The following is a 20,099-nucleotide window of genomic DNA, read 5'->3' as shown; positions in this document are numbered from 1 at the left end:
CTCCATGGACGGAGCTGGAAATCCTCCCGTTCTGGCCCAGTTACTGCCCCGCTGATGCTGCTCCACAAACTCCCCTCGGCCCTGAGGCTCTGCAGCAGCGCTCGGGGTGGCGGCAGGGCTGCCGGGCAGGGCGCGCACCAAATTTTTGGTGTGCCTGGGTGCTCGGGGACGGCTCCTGCAGCACGTGGCGGGACCTGGGCTGGACGTGAGCCAGAAGTCGCCGTGTTTTACACGCAGAGCCCATCTGCACAGCCGGCACGGGGAGCCAGGCAGCGTCCCCACTGCCCCAGCTCCACCCCGACCGATGGTGCTCGTTAGGATTTCTTCCCCAGCTTAGGGGCTTCTCTCGAGCAGGCTTGGGAAGGGCGAAAGGAGTGCTGAACAAACACGTTGGGTGAGTCAGGAGCCCCGGGGAGCTGGCTGCACGCCCCGTTTGCAGCTGGAGTGGGCACCCAGGGACTGGGGAGCAGCACCCAGCGCCGCCAGCGGGTCATATATCCTCCATCCTCACCGATGCCGGGGTAAAACCCTACGGGAGGATGATCTTGCAGTGACTGAATTAAAAGCACGGGTTATTTTTCCCCCTGCATTAGCCTGGGGTGGGTAGGGGGGGGCAGCACAAGGGAGACCCCAGCCCCATCCCATTGCGGATGGTTGAAGAAAACGGCAGAACCGGCTGCTTGCTGCTGGGGGCACAGCCTGGATGGGGCTGGGGATAGAAATAGGAATAGGGATAAGGACAGGGATGGGGACAGGAATTAGGTCCGGGCCCGGGACTCGAACCGAGGTCCCCAGCGCCACAGCCCCCAGGCCCAGCGCCCCCTGCCCACCCCACCACGTGGCCCGCCGCCCGCCACGTGCTCTCCCCCTGCCCCAGCCCCGCCCGCCCTCCTCCAACCCCGCCGCCCAATCAGCGCGCAGACACCGCGCTGCCGCCCCCCCCCATTGGCTGCCCCCATCCTCCCGTTCTCTCCCCTCAGCCTCGCGGTGCTCCCCCCCCGACCACCGTCCGTAACGCTGCCTCCCGTTGGCCGATGGCAGAGCGCCGCCGATTGGCGCGGCGCCTCGAGGGGCGGAGGCGCCCATTGGCCGCGCCGCGCGGCGCGCGCGCCGATTGGCCGAGGCGGGGGCGGAGGGGGCGGGGCGAACCCGAGGGCTAGGCAAGCCAGCGGAAGGGCCCCGCGCTCGCTCTTTTCTCCGCAGCCGCCGCTCCGGGTCGGCCGCGCTCCGCCGCCGCTCCCGCTCCGCCGCCCCGCGGCCGCGCTCCGGACTCCCCCACCCGGCCCCTTTATCCCCCCCCAGCCCCCCCCGAGGCATCCCGGCCGCCGCCGCCCTTGCGCCTCCACAGGCCGCCGCCATCATGGTGAAGATCGCCAAGGTGAGGCCCGCGCGCGGCCTACCCCGGGCCGCCGCCATCACCGCAGCGGGGCGCGGGCGGCGCTGAGGGGAGGGGGGACGGGAAGCGGGGGGTTAAAGGCCCGGAGTGGGGGGGGTGTCCCGGAGCCGCCTTCCCGCCGCCGGCGGTTTCCAGGCCCCCCCCTCCCCCCGCCCTCAGCGGGAAGATGGCGGCGAGGGGAGGGGCGCGCGCGGCGGGAGCGGTTTCAAGCCCCCCCCTCTCTTTCTTCCCCCCCCCCCCCCCTTTTTTTTCCCTCCATGTTGGGAGGGGGCGCGCGGCGGGGAGGGGGGGGGGGGAGGGGGGGAGGCGCGGCCACGTGGGGCGCGCGAGCACGTGCGGGCGCGCGCCCGGGAACGGCCACGTGTTGGCGGCGTGGGGAAGGAGCGGCGCCTGACGGCTCGGTGTGTCCCCCCCCCCCCGCCTTTCTTTTCTTGCCAGACCCCCAAGAATCAGGTGAAGCAGAAGAAGATGGCTCCTCCGCCCCCCAAAAAGGTGGAGGAGAGCGAGGAGGAGGAGTCGTCCGACTTGGAGGAGAGCAGCGGGGAGGAGGTGAGGGGGAGGAGGCTGCGCGGGGCGCAGCGGCGGGAGGTGGTGGGGGCGCATGTGGGAGGGGGGGGTCCGTGTTAAGCAGCAGTCAGCCTGCCCGTTTGTTGTGGCTGGGGGGTAAACTGACCGCAAGGGGAAAACGGGGGGGGAAAAACTGGCTAAGTCGGTACTTTCCAGGCTTTAGAAGGACTGCTGGGGTGTTAGAGCTGTTCTTAGTAGTGATGAGCATGGGGATGATTAGCTAATCAAATAGGGCATCAGTAATAAGTGATTTATCACGCACATGTAGCACGCAGAACTGTAAACCTCAGGCTTTTGGGTGCTGCTTGAGAGACTCGTTATTATTGCTCCAGGCTTTGCTCTTACAGATCTGGCCCGTTAAAAACATGAAAAGGCTGCTTTTGGGCTTTATTAATTCAACAGAATAAGGGAATGAAGGAAACAAGCTAAGCAAGTGTCAGAAGGATAAGCTTTAGGTTACAGTTGCCATAGATTTGTCTGCCACCTTGAAGCACTAGCCACGAGGTGTAGAAGCAAGAATGGACAGAAGGGGGAAAGAGAGGAGTGGCACAGAGAACATACCTTTTGACTAATTGGGTGTGCAGAGGTAGCAGCTACCTGCTTGCTGCAGCTCCTGTGGTGCACTTTCATGAGTGTGGCTGCAAAGTTCTTACAGTCTGTCAAGGCATGATGCCAGCGTGGGGTCATGTTTGTCGCTCTGAAATCCCTTCAGGGACCACATAAATCTTACACTCAATAAATTTCTTTCAGATGGTCCCTCAGAAGAAACAACAAAAAGCAGCAGTCACGCCAGCTAAGAAGGCTGCTACCCCTGCAAAGAAGGCTGCCACTCCTGCGAAAAAAGCAGTTACACCAGCCAAGAAGGCCGTGGCTACTCCAGCTAAAAAGGCTGTTGCTCCGTCACCTAAAAAGGCTGCTGTCCTAGGTAAAGGAGCAAAAAATGGCAAGAACGCCAAGAAGGAAGAAAGTGAGGAAGATGAAGATGATGAGGATGAGGAAGAGGATGAGGAGGATGAGGATGAAGATGATTCTGGTAAGTTACTTGTGGAGTAAATGTCCATGTTTAAAGTTGGCCAGGTTCAGTAGCTAAACTTAGTTACCTTTGAAATTGACAGTTCAGCATGACTTAATACCCCAAAGGGCGGGAGGGTTCTTTGATAAGAGGTAGCGAGGGAGAAAAGTTGGGCATTTGGTGAATATTGGAGAACTTCTTGTCCTGTGGCTGTATTCCATGAAGCCCGTGAAGTACCTTCTAATTTCCTGTTTGTTCTCTTCTGAACACTGCCAAAATCTAGTAAAACAAAGTACTTGTCTGAGTTTGAAGGCTGAGTGCTGTGGATAAACACTTACTGTACTGTTGTTGCAGAGGAGGAAGAGGAACCAGCAATGCCTGTGAAGCCTGCAGCCAAAAAGCCCGCGGCAGTTGTACCAGCTAAAAAGCCTGCAGTTGTGCCAGCAAAGCAAGAATCTGAGGAAGAGGAAGACGACGATGAGGAGGAGGAGGAAGACGATGAGGGTATGTGGTCCACAAAGGATTTAGGAAATTTTTTTTTCTTAGAAAATTTAGAAGATGTTAAATTGATAAACACTTAGAGCTTGGGTCAGGGGGCAAGGGGAGGTTAACTCAATGGATTGTTAGTGTAACATTACAGAACTTCTTTCCTGAAAACCTGTAAGCTTCAGGAGGCATGAAAAAATATTTAGTTCACCGATTCATTTTTTGTTAGACTCAAAAGTGACTTGATCTTGAACACACCTGAAATCTCACGTGCAATTCATTTCAGAGTCTGAAGATGAGGCCATGGACACAACACCTGTTCCAGTGAAGAAACCTACTCCAGCAAAGGCTGCGCCAGCAAAAGCCAAGGCAGAGTCTGAAGATGAGGAAGATGAGGAGGAGGAGGATGAAGATGAGGAGGACGAAGATGAGGAGGAAGATGATGATGAGGAAGAAAGCGAGGACGAAAGTGAGTTTAAATGTTAATGAGGACGTAACTGTCCATAATAAGAAAGGATGTCTGAGTAAAACTTCTGTCCTGTAACAGTCTCTAGGGCTGAAGAACAGTTGCTTGTAATGACAAGAGCAGGGCTCACGTGTCTACGGTGTAGATGTTAATGCTCGTACATTTATCCAGCACAGAAGATGCTGTTTTATTCTTGTACTTCATTTCAGTGTTGTCTGTTTCCTATCACAGAACCTGTCAAGGAAGCACCTGGAAAGAGGAAGAAAGAAATGGCCAATAAAAGTGCACCAGAGGCCAAGAAAAAGAAAACAGAAGGTGGGTGGCACGGGGTCATCAAATGATGCTCCCTTAGCTATTGGTGGACTGCTAGGCATATAATGGGACTGGGTGTTCAGTGTTTCTTTTTTCCAGCACAGATGATGATTATAAGGGACTTAATACTGAAGTGTGATGTCACTTTTGAGCAGAAGCTGATGTGCTAATGCTGTCCATAGTTTAGTTTCCAATTCTTTCAATCTGCCTTACACTCATTTGTCTTTTCATTTCAGCTCCTGCCTCAGCTTTCTCACTCTTTGTGAAAAATCTGACCCCCAGCAAGGACTACGAAGAACTGAAGACTGCCATCAAAGAGTTCTTTGGCAAGAAGAATCTTCAAGTTTCAGAAGTCAGAATTGGTTCTTCCAAGTAAGTTCCTCTGTAGAATTTTGCTGCTGCTTTCAGCTGGCAACAATTCATTTAGATAGGTAAACGTGCTGATGCTGGGGTGACTGTTGATAGTGTATGGAAGCTGGAAGAGGTGTGGTACACACGCAGTGCTGATATGGGTATTACACTTGCTGGCCTTGCAGCTGTTTCAGGCAGTGTATCCCTAAAGGGGGAGCTGTCACTTCAGCATAGAGCTGTTACCCATGCTGTTATAGTCACCTCTCTGTCTGCCTTAATTTTTACTGGTGCTTTAGCTTGACCTGTTCCCTCTGGTTCTGTATGTTGTCTGCTACTAGAGATCAGCCTAAACAGTAAAGTTGCTTTTCTTTCAGACGATTTGGCTATGTAGACTTCTTATCTGCTGAAGATATGGATAAAGCTCTCCAACTGAACGGAAAGAAGCTGATGGGCTTGGAAATCAAACTGGAAAAGGCAAAAAGCAAGGAAAGTCTTAAAGAAAATAAGAAAGGTATGACATGCAACTCTTGAATACCTGTGCACGTCAAAGAAAGGTTGTAATCGGTCCTTGGAGTAGGCTTGTGGTATTGCTGATGTGCTGCTCCTTAAAGCGAATCTCCCTGGTTTGAGCTCTGTCATAACCAGATTCTCAAATGCTGAAATGGATATGCAAGTTCTGACTGGTATATCTGGAAATGGGATCTGAAGCAGTCCTTACTGAGGGGATGGGGAGGAAATGTGGTTCTGTCCTCAGCTTTAGGACCTGTGGATTTTGAGCTGATAATGTGGAAGTAACTTTTTTCCTCTTTGCAGAGAGAGATGCTAGAACACTGTTTGTGAAGAATCTGCCCTACCGCTTAACCGAAGATGAAATGAAAAATGTGTTTGAAAATGCAGTAGAAGTCAGAATAGTACTTAACAAGGAAGGGAGCAGCAAAGGGTACGTATCTGAAAGGGCGTTAGATATTTGTTGTTTCTCAGACTTTTAGCATATTTTGAAAAGCTAGTCTGTCTTTTAACTATGTTAAGAAATCTGCTAGATTAGATGTACTGAAGTAGTTATTTTTAAGTGTGGTTTTTTTTCATGCTTTCCCTCTCATTCACTTAGCGATTCCTGAAAGGAGGACGTTAAAAAAGCCAAAAGAACCCTTGGTTCATGTTTTTTCTTTGCTGTAGGATGGCCTATGTTGAATTCAAAACAGAAGCTGAGGCAGACAAAGCTCTGGAGGAGAAGCAGGGCACAGAGATCGATGGTCGTGCCATGGTCATTGACTACACTGGTGAGAAGAGCCAACAAGAAAACCAGAAAGGTACATTTCCAGATCTGTAGGATGCATAAAGAGGAAAGGGAGCTTTCCATCTCCAAACCTGTACTTAAAGCATCGTTTCCTTTCTAGGTGGTGGAGAGAGGGAGTCAAAGACCCTGATTGTAAACAACCTCTCATATGCTGCCTCAGAGGAGACTCTCCAAGAACTGTTTAAAAAAGCCTCTTCCATCAAGATGCCACAAAACAACCAGGGCAGGCCTAAAGGGTATGTTTCAGTTTGACTTAAAACTGACTTCTCAGTTGTTGTGGTGAGTGCCTTACTTCCACTGGTGTCCTGTGCTCCCCAGCTGACTGAAATCTTCCTCTCCAAACAGGTATGCATTTGTAGAATTTCCCACAGCTGAGGATGCCAAAGAGGCATTGAATTCCTGTAACAACACAGAAATTGAAGGCAGAGCAATCAGACTGGAATTCAGTTCACCAGCATGGCAGAAAGGGAACACGAATGCAAGAGGAGGAGGAGGAGGATTCAACCGTAAGTATTCCACGTTTGATTATTTGACCTTGTGATAGGAGCGTACAATTCACACAAACTCCGGTCTGCTTTTTAAAAATAAAAATCTGTGGTACAGAAGATTTCTATCATGAGTGTGCTGGATATGATGACTGATTATCTGAAATGATGATGAAACTGTTTGTAAAGTCCTCTAGATAGTCAAGTGCTGATCCAGCAGGGTCTGTCCAGTCAGTATCCATACTGATATTATCCATACTGACAAGACACTGTCATTTATTATGGGGGCTGCAGGATGAATTTGACAGTACCGAGCTGGTCCACATGGAGATGCTCTTAGACCTAAGTAGTCCTGAAAAAGCTTTGCAGGTCGTCTTTAGGTTCCTTAGCTGTTCTGGGCTTCCTTTTGAAAACAAACCCCTGAACCACATGAGCTGTTGTTGGAGGCAGCACCAAATCCAGCTGGCATTACTGAGAGGTCGGTGGTAGCTTTGCTGAGGCTTGATGATCTCTGAATGTATTGTCTTTCCACAGAACAAAGCAAAACATTGTTTGTCAGAGGCCTTTCTGAGGACACAACGGAGGAGACGCTAAGAGAATCATTTGAAGGCTCCATAAGTGCTAGAATAGTCACAGACAGAGACACTGGATCTTCTAAAGGGTATGTTAAGCATGATCTGGGATTCAGGTCCAATAAATAAGCTACTAATTGCAAACTTCTTGAATGCATGCTCACTTCTCAATGAGCTCCTTCCTGCCAACACCCCCATGGCAGCCTATGGATTCGCACGAGAAGGACATTAACAGTTCAGTGCTGGCGCGCTCGTAACGTGGCTCCATTGGTTGCGATTAGCCACTGCTGTTCTACAAGTAACATTTCTGACCACTGGTTACAGAAATTCAGTTGTTTCCGAAGCGATTGCTGTCAAGTGCCTGTAGGTGGTGCTGCAGTTTGTCAGTTTATGGAGTTTGACCATCTTTCTCTTAATTCACTGTCTAGGTTTGGGTTTGTGGACTTCAGCTCCCCAGAAGATGCCAAAGCAGCTAAAGAAGCCATGGAGGATGGAGAGATAGATGGAAACAAAGTGACCCTTGATTTTGCCAAGCCAAAGGGCGATTTTCAGCGTGGCGGCGGATTTGGTGGTGGATTTGGTGGCAGAGGTGGTGGCAGAGGAGGCCGAGGGGGAAGAGGTGGATTTGGTGGCAGAGGTGGTGGCAGAGGATTTGGAGGTAAGGAGATGCAAATACCCCTCTTCTAAGGGACATAGTCAAAAGCTAAGGGATTATGGTTTGGTCACCACAGAGCGCCTCATGTGAATTTTTGTGTCCTGTGCCAAGAGGGGTTTGGAAGGGCAGTGGTGTGTGTGCAGGGACACCTGCAGCTCTGCTTCTTGACCCAATCTCTTTTCTAGGTAGAGGAGGTGGCTTCCGAGGAGGCAGAGGAGGAGGTGGAGATCACAAGCCCCAAGGGAAGAAGATCAAGTTTGAATAAACTTCCCTTTTCCTTTCCCTTCTCCTGCTCTCTGAGACTATCTGAAAGGACTCCGGGGGTTTTTATTCTCCTTTTATCTCGGCGGAGCCTTCGGAGGACATTCCAAGGTGCAAAGGAGTACCGTGAGCCACTTGGAAGAAACAGTTTTCATTTCAAGGAAGAGAGAGCAAGCCATTTTGACTGCTTGCCTATTAAGTGAACTTTTTAAAAGAAACGAGCGATAGATGTGGGAATTTACCCCTTGTCTGTGAGTTGTCTTGAATTTATAATGTTTTACCCATGTACAAAAATATTTTTTTTCCTATAAACTTCGGTAGCATTTTTGCTGTAAAAATGCAGAATGTTTTATCATTTGTGCTTCAGCACCCTGTCTTGGACAGATTAAAGGACCTAAACTGGTTCGTGTTACTTCTGCGCCACCCAAAGTAGGCTGGGAGAAATTCTGGCTTGAGCCTTCATTTTAAGGTCGCTGACTTTGCAGACAGCAGCTCCTGTCCTGCCTCTGGTTTAGCCTGCAATGACAACCACAACCATCCAGGGGTTAGGTTATGCTTACAGTACTTGCAGGAAGGAATAGTAGAGAGTAGTGCTGAGAAAGAAACCATTGTGTTCTTTTCTACTTGCTCTTTTACTTATTTAAAAAAAATCATTTAGTGATTAACCCGTAGGAGCTTAGCATACTTTATTTCACAGAAAATTCTACTACCAGCACTAGTCTTGCCTCCTGTTTGTCTCTCTTAAGTGTGAAGTGGCATCTTGAAACATGGTGAGGAAAGTAACTGTGCTGGTTACTCTGAACAAGCACTCACCTGCTTGTGTCCCCTCTTGGGCTTGGTAAGTGTTACTGCTTAACAGCCCTGGGGGGGGGAGCTAGCCTCCCTGGTCTGTTTTCCTGCCCCAGGACTTGGCTGGGCTCCTGCTGCAGCAGCTGCTGGGGGACAAGGCTGCTCCTGAGTGACTGCAGCACGTGGGAGCAGAGGGGCAGCTGCTGCCTCGGTCAAGGTGGAGCAGCGCTGGTCACAGCACTGCGGGCCTGTCACCACTGGGCTGCCCTGGGCACAGGTAGGTGCAGGCTCATGTGTCAACTCCTGGAAGAGCCTCTGCCTCTCACTCATAAATTGTTTGACCTGTGCCCCACTCTCTCTTTCCCAGGCAGGGGACAGTGACCCTGAACCCAGGACTGTAGTGTGACACCTCTTGCTTCCTTCCAGGTGCTGGCAGTGCTGGGAGCTGGGGTCAGTACTGCACCTACCTGCCTCAGCCAAGTTCTTGCAGCTGATCAAATGCTGCTTCTCCTCCTTAATTCCCAAAACAAGGCATGTGAGAAGGGAAGAAGGGTTTGCTACAGTGCCTTGCATGTTCTTGTCTGAAAAACTAAGCACCGCCTTCTCCAGTAGCGTGTCATGGGAGCAGGGGGTAGATGTAGAAGGAAGCTGTCATTAGCAGCTGGGCTAGCCCTGCAAAGCACATGAAAATAAACTTTTTGTATTCGACTGGGGCCAAGGCTCGCTTTTTGGCTTCGGTGCTCACCTCTCCCCCGCTGCCATCAGCCATTTTAGAGGCGGGTCGCTGGCCCCGGCGGCAAATGGTCGGAGCGTGGCGGCGGGGCCGGGCGGCAGGGGGCAGCACCCGGCCGCGGGGAGGCTCCTGCCCGGGGCTGCGGCTCCCCCCGCCCTGCCTGCGCCCCCAAACCTTGCTTTCGCCCGGAGCCTCCCCACGCTGCCACCCAAAGTTGGTCCGAGCACTGCCGGGGCATTTTCTCCCACCCGGTTCCCCAGGGAGCAGCGCTGCAGCCCTGGGTGCTGCTTGAAAGAGCAGAAGCACCCCTAAGCACGGCTGCTTGGCTTTCTGCCTCCTTCACACCTGGTGGAGCCCTGGGTGGAACAAGGACGTGGAGCGTGGCCCAGACGGCAGCGTCCTACACGGTCCCAGTCCCCTGCGGTCACCTCTCCGCACCCGTCATTGGGCTGAGCAGCCAAGGTGGGTGCCAGCCCCGAAAACCCAGCCCCTGGCATCCCTCCCTCCATCTCCTCGCGTGGTTTTCCTCCTCTTCACCCCAGCCAAAGCCGAAGCCGATGTGGGTTTGTCCCCATGCGCGTGGCTCGCTCTGCTCTGGGGTCCCCGTTGCACTGCCCTGTGGTGCCCCTAAAGGCAGCGAGCGTGGTGCTACGGGGGGAATGTGGCCTGGACAGGGCGACAGGGACAGCGAGGTCGCGATGGCCTTCAGGGCGAGGATGAAAGGAGGTTTGCCAGGAGGCGAGTGCCCAAGCCTGCCCAGGCAGCTCTGCCCATGGGGCTGGAGGTGCGCAGCTCGCTGCAGCGTGCCAGGACGGCCTGAAGTTTAGCTGGGTTTGAAATGCGGCTGGAGGAGTGCTTAGAAGACAGAAAATGTCTGTGGGACCTTAATAAATCCCACAACAGGCTCTGCAACGAAGCCACACCACGCCAGACCAGGGAACTGCAGCCCCATTTGCCCCTGTGGCCCACCACCAGGTTCAATTCCCAAGCAGCCAGCCCGTCTTGGGGGGGGCGGGGGTTAGCAATGACACGGGGCTTGGGTGGTTTTATTTCTTCTCCTTCTTCTTTTAACCTTTATTTAGAAACTAAAATATTCACCCAATCTACATGGTTTCTCTGTACAGGTCCCGCCAGGTGAAGAGCAAGACTGCAAGATTTCGGCACGCGCACCCGGCTCTCTAAACGCGCCGCCTCTGCCTGTGGGGCAAGCAGACAGCCCAACGAGCTGTACCCGACATCAGGGACGGAGGTGCCATTTGGGGAAGCACCTCTGAACCCACGAGAGGATGGGAAATGACCGAGAGGATGGGAAATAACCGTGTGCTCAATGCCCAGCAGGCACCAGTGATGCCCTCGGGCTCTGCCCCGCAGGTGCCCTGGGGCTGCGGCTCCGCTGGGCACGTCGTCAATCAAATGCCAGCCCCGCCACCAAACGGGGCAGCAGCGGGCTCCTTCTGGTTTTCCCTCTCCAAATTCGCAGCTCCTCGGAGCAGACGAGGGGCATTTGCAGAGGGGAAGTGGCGTGGCTTGGCGCGCGGGTGGCTCTTTTGGCTGCCGTGCGCCCCTTCTTGTTTGTTTTCTAACCTGGGGAACATACAGGCTTGGAGTGAATGAAACAGGCACGTTTCCAGAACACATTAAGGGGAAGAAAAAAAAAAAAAAAAAAAAGGCACTGCACAGGGGGACCTTTGAGGTAGTAGAAATTTTTTCCTTTCAATGTCTGGCACCAGAGAAGGGGGGAGAGAGAGAGAGGAGAGAGCACACGTGTGCGTGTTTCGCTGCTCGTGTTCAGGGCCATGTCTGTGGCTCTGCACGTCCACCACGCACAAGGACAGTCGGCTGCACAAGCCCTGCACTTGAGGATGATGTCTGGTGTATAAACACTGTGCCCCCGCCCCAGAAGGTGACACACTGGAACCCACACACGCATGTGGCTTTGCACACGTATATGGCCTTGCACAGCTGGCAGTCAGTGGCTTGGCAAGCACCCAGGGGTGCGTGGCCACGTCGTTGCACAGGTTTTCCACCACAGGAGGTGGCTTGGGGCTCCACCCCGACATCTCTAGTGGCCCTAAGACACGGTAGGGAGCAAAAAAAGGGCCGTGTCGTGTGGTGTCACCCCGTCACACTCCTGGGCCCAACCATATAGAAATGCACACTCCGAGAGCAGATGAGGTGCCAGCACCAGCCCTTCTTCACCTGGGACCCCGCTCCAGGGAGGGAGCGATGCCCTCCAGCACCTACCTGGGGCTGACCAGGTGCCTCTGCTGCTTCCCTGGCCGTGGGCAAGGACAGCCCACGCCTTCTCTTCGCTTTCCTGCCAGGAAGATCAAATCCCTGAGGAATTTTGGCTGGGTGCATTTGTTTGAGCATGATGCATGTGCAGCCAGGGCTGTCATGGGAAACCGAAGTCCTGTGGGAACCTCTACTGGGGATAAAGCCCCAGTTCCCTGACCGCCTGGCCAAAAACCGGCAGCCCTAATGGGGGCTCGGGGCTGGCCCGTGGAGAGCCCCTTTCCCTCACCCGCACACTGGGGACACAGCGAGGACTTCAGGAGGGGGTGAGCCCAAGGCACACAGGTTCAACCTTGCATGGAGCAGACATTTCAGATAACAAAATCCCCTTGACTTCTGAGTGGTGGGAGGCTCACGTACATGTAAACCACTCAGCCCCCTTGGAGAAGCTTCCCTGGGTTGCCAGACCCTGAACACTTCCAAAAAATAAAAATGAGCATGCAACATCCCTCCTGCCTGCCCCCAGCCCCACTGTTCATCATCTTCTGGTGGAGGTGGTACCTAAAGCAGAGAGCAAACCCTCTTCCCTCTCTTTCTCTCTCCCTTTAGTGCTAGGGTTTCTTTCTTTCCTTTTTTTTCCCTTTTTTTTTTTTCCCTTTTTTTTTTTCCTCTTCTTTTTCAGCAACCCCCAACCCAGCTGGAGATAAGTGAACCACATTACAGTACAGGAACAAACACTATCACAAGCCCTGCCTGTGGCCGCGGAGCCTCTGCCCTCCTCGTGTGCCACGAGCAGAGGCTCACCGCACCCCGGGGCAGGGAGCAGCTGCCCCGGCCCCTCCAGTCCCAGCTCTCCAGAGAGACTGAGCTAAAGGACGTTGAGTTTTCTCGAGCACGTCAAGTTACTGTGGACCAAGTCCCACATTTGGAGCAGATCCGGAGGCAGCAGTTTATGAACCACCAACATACCCCGGAAAAAACACGGCTCCTTGTTCATCTTGCTGTTCTTGTTCTTCACGATGCCAAAAGTTTTGAAGCCCTCGTGCCCAACAGGCAACACCTTGAGGACCTCCAAGCACATCCCTAGGAAGACATCGTCGATGGGGTACAGCTCCAGCGTCTCCGAGGTCTTGTGCAGCTTCTTGGCCAAGGGCCCAGCCATGATGAAGCCGCCACCCCCCGCGTAGGGCGGGTAGTTGCTTTTGTTGTAGAGAGCACTGGGGATGTAGTACTTGTTCTCCTTCTTCCGGATCGGCCTGGCCTTGTAGAGGACGTCCCCCACGAAGAGGTCCTCTCCCTCCGTCTTGTCCTCCAGGAACTCCAGGATGTTGCTGGGACTCACGAAGACGTCGTCGTCACCCTTGAAAACGAAGCGGACGTTGTCACAGTAGATGTTCAGCCACTTCAGGAAGTGCACCTCCTTGAGGGTCAGGTTGAAGAAGCTGTCCAGGAAATCCCACTGCAGGATGTCCCCGTAGATGCGGTTCTCGTAATCCAGCAGCTTCTGGTAGTTGTCCCTCTCCTCCTCCTTGGAGGCCGTGCCCAGCAAGAAGAGCGTCCTGATCCTCTTGCCCTCCACCTCCTTCTCCTGGCCCCAGGTCCTGCGGATGGCCTCGCGGCGGTCATGCTGCGTGATGACGGACTTGACCACAATGAGCAGGTAGACGTCCTCGCTGCACTTCTCGGGGTGGTTGATCAGCATGGGGAAGTAGCGGCAGTGCCGGTAGAGCAGGAACTGCTGGAAGTTGGGCTCCAGCCCCTTGAACCACTCCACCTTGCTCAAGTTCTGGTTGGCCGAGCAGTTGGCAGTGGTGATGTCCCACGACTTCGCTTGCTTCTCCGTCACCCCTTCCTCCTCCTCCTCCTTTGTGGGAGCCTTCTCATTCTTGCTCTTCCAGAAAGTGCTGGTGTCCGAGAAGGCGTCGCCTCTCTTCTGTGTTTTCAGGGGCTCGGGAGGGGGCAGCTCCTTCTGCTGCTGGCCCTGCATGAACTGGCTGGGGGCCATTCCCCGCTGCAGCACCGTCACCGTGACCACCAGCAGGAAGGACAGGCAAACCGTTTTGTAGATGGTCTTCCTCCTAAAGGGGCGAGACAGGGCAGTTAAGGAGAGGAAACTGCTGGATCTGGCAAGTTCGTTTACAAAAGGACCTGAGGATCGCGGGCTGCTCATAACCCGGCACCCATCACAAGGTGGCAGCCTTGAGGGGAGTGCTGGGGGACACCTCCACACGCTCTTCCCACCGCTGTATCCTGCTTTTGGGGCAGCCCTCGGGCCAGGCAGGGACAGGCACAGTGTCCTCTGACAGCCCTGGGTCCCTGCAAAGGGCTGGAAAGGGCTCCGGGGAGAGGAGAAAATGGGGTGTGAGAGAGATGGAGCCAGGAAAAAAGAAATGAGGGTGCCACCGGGGTACAGGCAGCGCGCTGCAAACTGCTGGGCACGGGAGCTTCATCAGAGCAGCCGTTTCAGAGGAAGTCCCAAGGGGAACCTTCATTCGGCCATCTGAAAATATCAGTTTAGGACAGAAGCAGATGGGAATTATCTTTTCTAGACAAACATCAGCTCCAAAACACAGACGTCCTTTCCCATGGCCCTAGACTGGCATCTCGGGCTGCACAGCCCTGAGAAACCAGAGCCAGGAAGGCTGCAGGATTCGACACAAAATGGGCAACAGCTTTTCATTACAAAATAACAGCTCAGGACCAAAAAAAATATGGTATTTGAAAGGAAATTGAAGGTTGGGCGGGGAAAAGACATCCCTACGTGTCCAGCATTTCTGGGGCACAGCTGGGCCAGGTTCTGGGACCCATCACTTCTCCTTTGCAGCACCAAATGCCGTGGATCTGCACCTCCACAGAGCTCTGGTCTGGGGGCAACTCTCAATCACTGTGGCTCACTGGGGGCTCCAAAGGGACCCAGCGATTGCTGCTGCACCCCGTAATTCCCCCCGAGCTGCTTTTTCATACACAGCTAAAGCAAAACAGGTTTTTCACCCTGCTGATGCCTCCTTGGGCAGGACCAGCCCATCTTCGCTCTGCATTGCCCCAGGCACCTGGCTCCCCCCCAGCTGGCACACCGGCACCAATTTCCTCTGCTCTGTCGGCCTCAGGTGCCCGAGGGCAGGGGATGGGGACTGCCCAAGCAGCCGTAAGGGTGACCCGGCCTGACGGAAAAGTACTGAGAGAGGCTGCCTGGGAACCCACAGCATCCTTGAGATGTGCAGCAGGGAGCCTGGGACAGCCCCGATAAGCGCGGAACAACGAAGTTGTGATAATGCCCAGGAAAACAGAAGCTGGCCCCAGCTGTAGGCGTAGGAAGGTGCCGTGCCTCCCCGTGCTGCGGGAACTCAAGATCTGCCCCAAAGAAACCTCTCTGTGTGGGACCTCCCAGGGATTTCTCCAGCCCGGACCTTGGCGGGGACCCTGGACATGGGTGGTGTGACATGAGGGTTTTCTGCCCTCGATCAGCCCCGCTCCCGGTGGTGCGTATAAGTACGTGCATTTCAGTATACACTTGCTTTCCTTGGATTTGAGATGCATTCAAGAAACAAAACTCTCTGTCCTGGTGTATTACGGCATCCTACAAACACACCATCGTGCTTCACACCCCCAGGAGGGGAGCAACGCTGGCGGCTGGTGACAGGGACCCCGCTCAGCCTGAAACGGGGACCCCAAGCGGGGAGCCAGGAGCTGTCGGGAGCTCCTCTCTCTGGCGTCGCCCTACAGCACGAAGAACGTTTTTCAGCCCCGTCTTTATGTGGGAAAAGCACGATCGCTAGCGAGGACTGTGAGAACAGGCGTGGAAATAAGCAATTACGGGCAAGGGGGTGCGTGGACAGTCCCAGCTGGTTTTATATGCGGCCACTCATCTGAGACTGATGAGGGAGCAGCTCAGATCAGAGCTCACCGTTGCCTTTAACCCTCTCCAGCCCCTGCCTCGCAGCTCCTGGTTTTCTTAGGACTCCTTTGGTCCCGGCACAACAGCAGCTTGGACCCCAGCACAGCCGCTCAGTGTTAAAACCCCGCTTGCCCCATGCAGCAACACCATGGCACCGTCCTGGAGAAGCGACAGGGACCAGGGGTCCTTGAGCCACAACCTGGGGCAATTCCTGCATCAAATCAGTCATTTTGCTGGGAAAAAGACTAATTGTCATGTGCAGGGCTTTTCTAACCTCCAGTTTTTCTGCCCTTTGGTCTCCTAAGGTGGGAATCACACGAGGGGGAGCAGTCCCCGTCCTGCTCCGTCGGGACCCCAAAACTACCTCTTTGCAGGAGAAATGAGGACGGTGTTTGGGGTTCTCCAGAGCCGTCACGGCAGGGGGAATGACCCCGCTCAGCCCCACACCCTGCTCTGGGATCCCGGCGTGTCCCCAGCGGCGTCACCCCTTGGTGGCTCCCACCTGCGCCCACCGGGCCCGGCTGCCGTGGGTGCCGTCGAGGGGGCTTTGAAGGGGCCAGACCCAGGCCTCCTCTTCCCTTTTCTCCTCCAGGAAAAACTCTAAAAGCATCCCTGTGAGGCTGCCCTGCCCGTGCCCAGGGCGGTTAGCTATAACCCCGAATTAGAGGGGGGCTGATCGCCCTTTAGGGGTGATGCTGGGGACCCCAGGACACCCGGGCTGCGCACCCCAGCCCCCGGAGAGGCACACAGCCCCCCCTGCCTGGCGGGGGCCACCCGTTTATTAGGATTTTGTTGCCCCCTTTTAATTAGGGGTGGCTGAGCCGGCGGGGACAGCGGCAGCACAGAGCCCTTGTGTTGGTGCTGGGGCCGAGGGGGAGGTCGGCAGGGCTGGGACCCCCCCCACACCCAAGAAAAACCTCTCCAAAAGGAAACGCAAGCGCAGAGCGGGTCCCCAGCTGCTGTCCCCAAGCCGGCGACACGTCCCCTGGGAGTGAAAGGATGAAGAGATGGGGAAGGGACCCCCGGCAGGATGGGACCCTCGGCACCATGGGACCCCCGGCAGGATGGGACCCCCAGGCGGACGGGACCCCCGGCATCCCCGTTCGCCCCCCGTCTCCCCGACCCCGAGCCATGGGGTGCGGGCAGCTCGGAGCCCCCTGGCCTCCCGCAGACCCCCGGGGCAGGGGACAGGGGGCCGGGGACAGGGGACAGCACCGTCCTTCCCCCCCCCCGCGGCCGGCACTCACCACTGGAACATGCTGGGAGCGGGACGGGGCTGCCCGCGGTCCGTGCGCGGCGCTCTGCCCTCTTCCTTTTCCTCTTTCTCCTCTTTTTTTTTTTTTTTCTTTTTCCCTCTTCCCTCCCCTCGGTCTCCGAGGTGGAGTCAAGAGGGATGGACGGGCAGGTAGCTTAACTCTTGCCCTGCCCCCTGACATCGCCCCAACCCCAGATCTCTCCCAGGTCCCCCCCCCCGGTGGCTGCAGGGGATGGGGGCGCGGGGGGTGACACCCCTAATTGCCCCCCCCAGTTGAGGGGACACCCGCTGGGAGATGCGGGGAGCACCCCAGCACCCCTGGGTGTCTTCTGGCCCCCGGTCAGGGTGCGTTGCATCAGCCCTGACCCGGAGCTGGCACCCACAAAGGGTCCCAGTTGTGGGGAGGGGGTCCCAGTGCTCTCCAGAAAAGTTCCAGGAAAGGAACTTGCACCTTTTCTGCCCCCCCCCACCACCACCACCAGCTGGTCATTTTGGGGTGAAGCCCAAAAGGGAGCAGGGGCCAAACCCCAATTTTGCACAAGGACACCAAGATCCCAGCTTTGCGACGGGGCACAGCCACCATCAGGGTCCCTGGGGGGATGGAGGCGCCCAGCTGAGGCCCCACCTTACCCGGTGTGCCAAGCACCCCCCTGCACCATGTCAGCACGGGGCGTCCCATTGCCTGCTAAGAACCAGATTTAAGACCTTCCTTTCCTCCTAAATGCAGCATTTTTCAGTACAGGGACTTTTTTTTTTCAGCTATGACAATCAGCCCTCACCATTTCTGACGTCTCCCTTTCTGTCATCCTCCCATCCCCAGCAGCCACGTGTTCCAGCCACGAAGCCCGCAGGAAATCCTTTGGGATATTTCCCTTCCTGCCCAGCAGAGATATCCCAGTCCCTTCCCCACGTCCCCTGATGGGGTTGACCGTACAGCGGGACCCACAACCCCCATTACACAAACAGCTTTTGGCCCAGCTCCAGGACAACCCCAGATCCAGCTGCGTGGGGAGGAAAGTGGCATTACTTTCCCCAGTTCTGTCCCTTTAGTTTTGTTTCCATATTTCCCACCCAGCTGGGCAGAAAGCTCCCCGGGAATCATTGCCCAAATGCCCTGCAGCACCCTGCAGCCTTCCCACCACCAAAGGTCCCTGCACACCTTCCCTGACTGCTTTTTTGGCTGGTCCCAATGCCCGGAGGCAGGTCGGGGTCTGCTGAAGCCGCGGCCCCAGGAAAAGGATGCACGAACACCAGGGTACATCAAAGGTCCCCACTGAGCACCAGCCTGGCTGCAGGGGGATGCAAGGACCTGCGTCTGCAAGGAGGTGTGAATCCACCCCAGGACGTCACGGAGGAGGGGGAACCCCACTGGAGGACCCTGATCACAAACAGCCACAGAGGCAAAATCCAGAAAACTCAGCTGCCTGGGGCAGGAAAGTGTGCGGGCCACAAGCACAGGGATTTTCCTGGGTGCTCCTGTGCTTCTGCACGAGGTTTCGGCTCGAGTCCCCCCCGACCCTGTCCAAAGCCAGACCCTGCTGCTACCTCCCCACGGCCTCAAAACGAAGCAGCACGTTTTACATCTGTTTCAGCACTACTTAGAAAAGTTTAGGCCAAACCCCACATTCTCACACTTTCCCGATTCACCTGGGAAAGGAGGAAGAGAAGCAAACTGCGAGTGTTTTTTTTAAAAGCCCCACTCCTCCACACATCTTTCCCTTGCTGCCTCATGCGCTCCCTCGCCTCCTGCCCCACAATGGTGAAAACTGCTTTTACCCGAGCAGCCTGAACCGCTCTGCCGACAGCAAAGCCGGGACAAGCGAAACCTGGCATTTTGTGTTCTCCCTGGAGCTGAAGTGAAGGCAGACAGACCCAGCAGCAGGCAGAGCCCCGCTCAGAGCCCAGCACAGGGCTGGATTCGGCCCCTGCCCCCCCTCCACCTCCGCACCCTGCTTGGCCAACGGAGGGGACGGCAGCTCCTTGGGCATGGGGAAACCAAAAGTTGTTGGTTACGCAACCCCGGTGACATTTCGAGCTGTGCCAAGCCCCGTGAGAGCTGGCAGGGACCTGCGGAAAGGGAACCCGGGTGCGTTCCTGTAGCATTGCGTGGGGAGGCACAGGGGGGCAAGGCGCAGACCCCCCACCCCCCCGGTGACACCTGAGTGTGACAGCGGCCACCCCTGGCCACCCCGTTCGCCTCCTGCTTGGGCATCCCCGCCGGTGTCACCACTGGAGATGGGGACAGGCGACCTGGTGGGGCGTGAGGCTTCAGGGCAGGCACCTGGTGTGGCTGCGGGGCGTTGTTTGGGGCCGCGGGGCATCGCTGCGGGGCCGCGGGGCATCTCTGATCACAGGGAAAGGGAGAGGACTGGGACGACGCCAAAGTGGCTCAGTTAGATGTTCTCACAGCAAACCACAGCTCTTTTTTTGTTTCAAGATTTTTTTTTCATTTCAGAGTAGACCTGAATTAAACGTGCTGCTTCTTTTTTTTTTTTTTTTTTTTTTTTTTAATAAAAGTACAGACAAAGAAGTGAGCTTTTTTTGTAACGTTTATGTAATGCTGAAAGACTGGCTTGTGGCAGGTTGACCCAGCCAACGCTTTCCCACTGATGGTTTGGGTTTTGTTTCAGTGAGGTAAAAAATCACGACCTGGTGTTTTTGCTATGGGATTTCCATTTTTTTCTTCTTTTCTTTTTCTGATTTCTTTCTGTTCTGCTATTATGTCTTACCCATACAGGAACACGTCCTGTCTCAATCCCAGCACCTCGAGGTACCCAGCTCGTGCCAGCACTGCGGTCCTGGGGCTGGGCATCCCACAGGAGCTGGGGTCCAGCCACACCGTGCCTTTGGGAGGGCCACGACCCACAGGGATCCCAAATGAGCCCTTTCCTCCCCCAAACCCTGAGCGTCTGGGGCAGGACCCAAGGTTCAGCCTGACCTGCAGTGGCGGAGGCTGGCGGCACGGTGACACATTTGGTTTTTTTTCTTCCCGTGCCGAGCTGAGGAAGTCTTTCTGCCCTGCGTGGCATCAAACCCCTGGGGCTTTGCATGATTTCTGCCAACAACAGGTGAGAAAGGGAAGTGCCTGGCAGGGTGACGGCTGGGCCAGCCCCTCTCTGCTTCAGGGTCCCCGGGGCGAATCCCACAGCCTCTCTTGCCCCTGGGCTGCCCCGTGCCAGCACAGTGCTGGGGGGACAGACCCCAGAGCTTCAAATAAGAGGATGGGGCGAGCACACCCGCACCCTGCGGGCACAGCCTGGGGAAGGACAGGGGACAGGGAGGTGACGCAGCCCGGCGTGGCCGTGTGGTTGCTTTAAGCCAGCGGCTGGATC

General features: G+C 55.4%; 2 protein-coding genes and 2 non-coding genes across 4 annotated transcripts; 3 read left to right on the top strand and 1 right to left on the bottom strand.

Annotated features, from left to right (window-relative positions):
• Positions 1-1,169: 1,169 nt before the first annotated feature.
• NCL (nucleolin) lies at positions 1,170-8,263 on the top strand. Its single transcript, XM_067002205.1, has 15 exons — positions 1,170-1,378; positions 1,835-1,945; positions 2,714-2,996; positions 3,330-3,479; positions 3,748-3,930; positions 4,159-4,242; positions 4,476-4,611; positions 4,965-5,101; positions 5,404-5,530; positions 5,767-5,900; positions 5,988-6,123; positions 6,233-6,393; positions 6,907-7,033; positions 7,373-7,602; positions 7,785-8,263. The coding sequence occupies exons 1-15, from the start codon at positions 1,361-1,363 to the stop codon at positions 7,862-7,864; spliced, it is 2,097 nt and encodes a 698-aa protein (XP_066858306.1). The 5' UTR covers positions 1,170-1,360; the 3' UTR covers positions 7,865-8,263.
• LOC125184416 (small nucleolar RNA SNORD82) lies at positions 4,337-4,406 on the top strand. Its single transcript, XR_007168379.1, has one exon. It is a non-coding gene; the product is annotated as a small nucleolar RNA SNORD82 (small nucleolar RNA).
• On the top strand, positions 6,513-6,589 carry LOC125184417 (small nucleolar RNA SNORD20). Its single transcript, XR_007168380.1, has one exon. It is a non-coding gene; the product is annotated as a small nucleolar RNA SNORD20 (small nucleolar RNA).
• Positions 8,264-10,422: 2,159 nt separating the features above from the next.
• Positions 10,423-16,909, bottom strand: B3GNT7 (UDP-GlcNAc:betaGal beta-1,3-N-acetylglucosaminyltransferase 7). Its single transcript, XM_048076855.2, has 2 exons — positions 16,760-16,909; positions 10,423-13,695 (listed from the first exon to the last, which is right to left on the bottom strand). The coding sequence occupies exons 1-2, from the start codon at positions 16,768-16,770 to the stop codon at positions 12,486-12,488; spliced, it is 1,221 nt and encodes a 406-aa protein (XP_047932812.2). The 5' UTR covers positions 16,771-16,909; the 3' UTR covers positions 10,423-12,485.
• Between the last annotated feature and the right edge of the window lie 3,190 nt (positions 16,910-20,099).

The sequence above is a fragment of the Anser cygnoides genome, chromosome 9 (genome assembly GCF_040182565.1).
Source record: "Anser cygnoides isolate HZ-2024a breed goose chromosome 9, Taihu_goose_T2T_genome, whole genome shotgun sequence".
NCBI lineage: Eukaryota > Metazoa > Chordata > Aves > Anseriformes > Anatidae > Anser > Anser cygnoides.
Note: the sequence above shows the minus strand (reverse complement) of the source record. Positions and strands in the feature narration are given on the sequence as shown.